The sequence below is a fragment of the Austrofundulus limnaeus genome, unplaced genomic scaffold (genome assembly GCF_001266775.1).
Source record: "Austrofundulus limnaeus strain Quisiro unplaced genomic scaffold, Austrofundulus_limnaeus-1.0 Scaffold254, whole genome shotgun sequence".
Lineage (NCBI taxonomy): Eukaryota > Metazoa > Chordata > Actinopteri > Cyprinodontiformes > Rivulidae > Austrofundulus > Austrofundulus limnaeus.
In genome coordinates, this window is record NW_013952656.1 from 140974 (window position 1) to 146325 (window position 5352).

General features: G+C 38.0%; 1 protein-coding gene across 3 annotated transcripts in view; it reads left to right on the forward strand.

Moving 5' to 3' along the window:
* Positions 1–5352, forward strand: part of fibcd1b (fibrinogen C domain containing 1b) — a 215264-nt gene that overhangs the window by 86855 nt on the left and 123057 nt on the right. For all 3 annotated transcript variants that reach the window (XR_001311205.1, XM_014020497.1, XM_014020496.1), the window contains one exon: positions 3716–3875. Coding sequence is in view for 2 of the 3 variants with exons in the window: in XM_014020497.1 (XP_013875951.1) it covers positions 3716–3875 (160 nt within the window). In the remaining variant the exon portion in view is untranslated. The remainder of the gene's footprint in view (positions 1–3715; positions 3876–5352) is intronic.

The window sequence follows — 5352 nt, forward strand, 5'->3', positions numbered from 1 at the left end:
AATAAATATTTACAATAACAATGTGCAATTGCATACAACTGTTATGCTCAGAGTATGCATTTTGACTCCAATGGCTATTGTCAAAGTTTTAAAATTATCTTACCCAATCAGTCAAGACTTAGAAATGACTCTCAGCAATTACTAGACCATTTTTAAGTCAATATTTGTATAATTAGAGTTATAATCATTTTTGTGTTTTTTGCTCTGATGGTCATCTTTAAACAGATTGACATTTATTGATTCATACAATGATGATTTGTAAATGCCTATTCACTGATTATCTTTGGAAAGTTTCACTTAATTCTGTCTTGGAGTTCATGACATATTTTGCTTACACTGCAAATGCACATGTGAAACACACTCACAAACTATATCGTCCATCTTTCACATTTTAGCAGCAGCACGTACAGATAGACCAGACACTGACCATATTCATAAACAAATATGTCTCTTTATCCTGAATCCTGCCTTGTTGCTGAGCAGAACAGTGCCACTTTTATAATGTATAAAGGCATGCGCCTGTAGTTTTCTTTGCACCTGCATGGGGGCATGTACATAAACGTGCCTTGTTTGAATCTGTGTGTGTGTGGGTTTAACTCACACTTCCAGAGTGATATTATTGCAGCACTGCTTGCTGTGCCTCAGTGTCATCTTGCAAAGATATTGAGGCCAGGGAATGGCTGGTGGGGGGTTTTGTCTGATGCTGCTTTAACAGCTGAGTGTAGCTGTACTGCATAAATGATTGCATGGAGAAATCTGAACACCGTATAGTGTGCCGGACTTTGAATACTGTAGATTTTTGTTGGAGGGGTACATGTTTGCATGAAACTGTGTGAGTAAACAAAGAGGGGTGATAAAGGAGGAGTGTCAAAGGGGGTCTGCCTTTATTGTATGTGGAAGCCAAAGTGATAGGAAGATTATTACTCATTATTTTAAAAGTATAAATATGTGTATAGGATGGGGAGCAACATTTGCTGTTTGAAGACTCTGACCAAATATGACCTTACTGTAATGAACCACATATAAAAAACTACAGTACGAAAGTGACCACAGCCGATTAGAGAGGTTATCCTGCTCTATACTAGTCCTAGCACACACATTCATCAACAGCCTTCCCCCAGGGCTCTTTGTGTTTCACTACATTCACCAGAGTGCATTATGGAATCAGGTTCCATGTGCAGTCTTTGCATCTACTTTTGGTCAAAAGGTCCTGAACGGACATCTCTGGGTTTGTGGTCATATAGCTGCAGTTTATTAACTTCAAATTTCTTGTGATTCACATACAGTAAATGCAATTTACCACATATTTCCAGTGGTTTCAGAATGACTTTTCAAGCTTTCAAGTGAACACGTTAAAGTATCTGGGAGTCTTGTCCGTGAGTGGTGGCCGAATGGAGCAGGACATAGATCAATGGGTTGGTGCTTGGTCTGCAGTAATGAGGGTGCTGCCCTGATCTGTTGTGGCAAAAAAAGGAGTTGACCAGAAAAGGCAAAGCTCTCCATTCAGTCCATTCACTGAATGTTTCAAACTTCATCTCAGAAAGTAACACAATTTTAAATAAATCTGTAATACAAATGCAGATTGGCTAGGCCCGGACTTAAAAACATTGAGAGGTGGTGAGCTTGGGAAAGAGAGCTGCTCGTTCTCATAGAGGGGAGTCACCTAATGTGATTCAGGTATCTGATTAGGATGCTCCTGGGCGCCTCCCTCTGGAAGTTTTCCAGGCATGTCCCACTGGATGAAACTTAAGGACAGACACAGACGTGCTAAAGGTAAAATACTCGTTGAGTCAAAAGCCACCGGACACCCATTCTGTTTCTGAAAGAAAATGACATATCTACATACTTCATGAAGTAATGGGTGAGAGCGCCTATATTTTTGGGCCATGTCACCCGCTTCAAAAATTGTCACTCCATTAAATGGAAATTATTAGCGGCTATCAGTCTCATATCAATATGTCCAGACTCTCTCTCCTCTACATTCTAGTAGGCTGGAAGGCACTTATCAATCATTTGCATGGCTGATAATAAGCATTCAGGTGAAGTGGGTTTAGCTCTTCCCCTGAGACTCAGAGCTGAAGCGATAGGCCCGTCTCGCTGGGGTAAGCACTCGATCTGTGGCATGGAGATCCAGGCTAGCCGGTGGTCGCCCCAGACATTGTTAACAGTTACTAACAGACATCAGAGTTTTCTGGGTCAGTTCAGATATGTTTCAAACTTTAATCAACTAATCTCTGTGGTGCATTAATTTACTGAAACTCCCATGCTTTTAGTTTATTTGACAGTGGGAGAGGGGAGTATATTTAATGTAAGAAAACCAAAATCAAACTATTAAAACATCTGTGCAGTTTGGCTCAAATTTCTGTCAGCCGCAGCTCTATAAGAAATATAATTTATTCTCTCTGGTCTGGAAACACATTGAGATCCTCTAGGTCTTGGAGAAACCGTCACATCCTTGACTCAACTCTATGGTAGATATTGAACAAACAGACTTTCAACCTAAAACAAGGCATTTAGTTTTTGTTAAATCCTTTATAAATGTGTTCCATGCTTCTTCATTTTATCATCACATTGTCAAGAAAAACATATTCCTGCCTGAGTGTTCAATGATACTCAGATATCCAGTTTTGCCATAAGACTATTTTTTGCAGAGAAAACACATAGTACAAACATAAAAAAGAGTTTGTTTTCCTTTGTCTGAAATGTTATAAACATTTTTTTTTTTACTTCAGGACAATGGAAGGGGCATTTTACAATTTAGAATAATAATCTGCATCAGAATGCATTCAAAAATAGACCTTCTAAAGCTCTCCATGTAATCTGTATTCATTTATGTTCAAAGGCAAGAAACAAAAGCATCTCTTTTTGTTTTTGTGGAAATGGGATAGAATTTATTTAGGTATGTTTTTCTCAATTTTCTGTACCTGAACTGGTACAATTATGCTCACTTTAAAAACTCTAGATTCCAATTTAAAACAGTGTACTTTTTGCTAATAGATATGTGTGTTAGAGTACAATTACATACAATTTGCTCCTGCATTACTGGTAAAACTACCAATTCCAGGAAACATAGGTGAAGACAACAATTAAGAAGATTACTCAGTTTACATGAAAACAATGTAAATATATTTAAAAATAAAACAAGGCAGCAGAGTGCTATTTTGCACACTCTGATTGAATGACCATATTCACCGTTTTCATTTTTATCATTTTATTGAAGTACGTAAGTAAATAAGCACAAGCCTCCAAGTGCAACATGAGTCATCGCCATTTCTTTTCTCAGAAAATTACAAACACCAAAATAGCCTGAAGAATACTTTAGATTTTTTTTATCAAACTGTTGGGTTAGATATTTTGTGTGGGTGGTGAAAAGTGCATCATATTACATATCACATTTAGATGTTTGAATGTCAAATTAGATTTCTTGGAAACTTTTCTTCAGTTGGAGCAGAAAAGGAAGCAAAAAATTGCATCAATATCAAAATGTTTCATCTTGAGTCACAGCTCAGTTTTACTGTGCATGTCTGACACTCAGCTGTGTTCATTGTAGTGAAATTGGCAGAAAACACAGATGGTCTTGGAGGTAATAAAACCTGTCGGCTCACTTCGTAAAATAGTTAAAGTGCTGCTGAGGGATGGTGGTGTTTTAACGTTGTTTAAAGATTAATTAAAGTTAACTGTGAATGTGTGTTTCTTTCTTTGTTTTGTCTCCCAGCTGTTGTCAGACAGCCAGATCAACATGGTGAAGGTGGTGAACTCAGTCAGCGATGCTCTTAATGCCATGCAGAAGGAGAACGTGGGTCTGAAGGCTCGAGTCAAGGCCGATCTACAAAGAGCACCGGCCCGAGGGGCTCGATTCAAGGGCTGCTCAAATGGTGAGAAACATGTTTGACTTGATGTGACTTCTTGACAAGATTATAAAGAAAAATATCTGCTATTTTCTTTATATTGCTCTAACATACAGTATATATCCAGGCACCCTACATGTTGACCTTTCACCTGCCCAGTCTGCTTTATGTCACCTTGCCCCCTTTGTTTTCCCAAGTCTATCATTCTGTAAAGTTATACTCCAATAATCCATTTGCTCCGCACCCCCAGAACATTTATTCAATGCAGCCTTTCCGAGCAATATCACTTTCTTACTCTTGGCTATATCTCATCCACATTATTCAGTGGCCTTGCTTAAGATTTTAAATTATTTTTTTCCCTGTACATGAGCAATGACTCCACTGGACTGTGATGCTGGTTAGAGATAGGCCTGAGGCATCATCCTGTTGCAAGTCTTTTAAGCAGACAGTACACATAATGGCATCCTACCGTTGGATTTGCTTTGCACAAGTAGGTAAACAGCACAGCTGAATGCAGGTCATGCAGAGAATGCAACACACCATGCTAGGGTGGACGATCACAGTTTATTTTAAAGGCACACCTTGACAATGTAGCAGGTTTGTCATAAATCAGCAAACATGTGTGCGAACAGTTAAATGCATGTGATGCTGTCATGATGAACCATTTCTCTACACTTTATTTAAAAGGTCACCTAGTGATAGTTTCAGTCGGTCTACTGCATGCAAATCCAATAGCATCTTCACTAGTGCCTCCAACTGTTGACTAATCTGTGACTCAAAATTGAAAGAAAAATACATGTTTTTGTTGCATTATCACTGAATTCCAAGTAACCCAAATTCCGATTAAGTTGGAAAGTTGTGTAAAATATAAATAAAAAGAATGTGATGATCTGCAAATCGTTTTCAACTTACATTCAATTGAATACCCTACAAAATGTTTGGGCAAAATGCAATTAATAATTAGTAAAACTTTCCACAACTAATAATTGCCATTTTGCAATTAGTGCCATGTCATGATGACATATTTTGACACACTATCACTATCAGGCACATATGTGAGCCCAATGGTGGAAGGCGCTATGGAGCAGCTAATGCTAACCCTAGAGCTAAGAACATGTTGAATCACCTGAAACATTGGCATAAACTACAGTACAAAGAAAGCTAGAAAATGCAGACCAAGACCATAATTTCAGCTTTTGTCATCTATTAATTGTCATAATAATCATAATTTGCTAAATGCCACAGTTAGTTGTGATAATTGTGTTAATATTGCCCTGCCCTGGACTACAAAGACAAGGTATTTAATGTTCAAATGGAATATTGTCTCTTGCAGATATTTGTCCAGATTCTCTGAACTTTTGATGACATTATGGACTGCAGATGATAAAATCTCTAATTCCTTGCAATTATATGATGCACCTATTAAAGCTGCTGTATGTAGTTTCTTGAGTACCCAAAAACTTAGAAAAATTTTGAACAGAAACAACCTTGTAGTCCCTCCCCC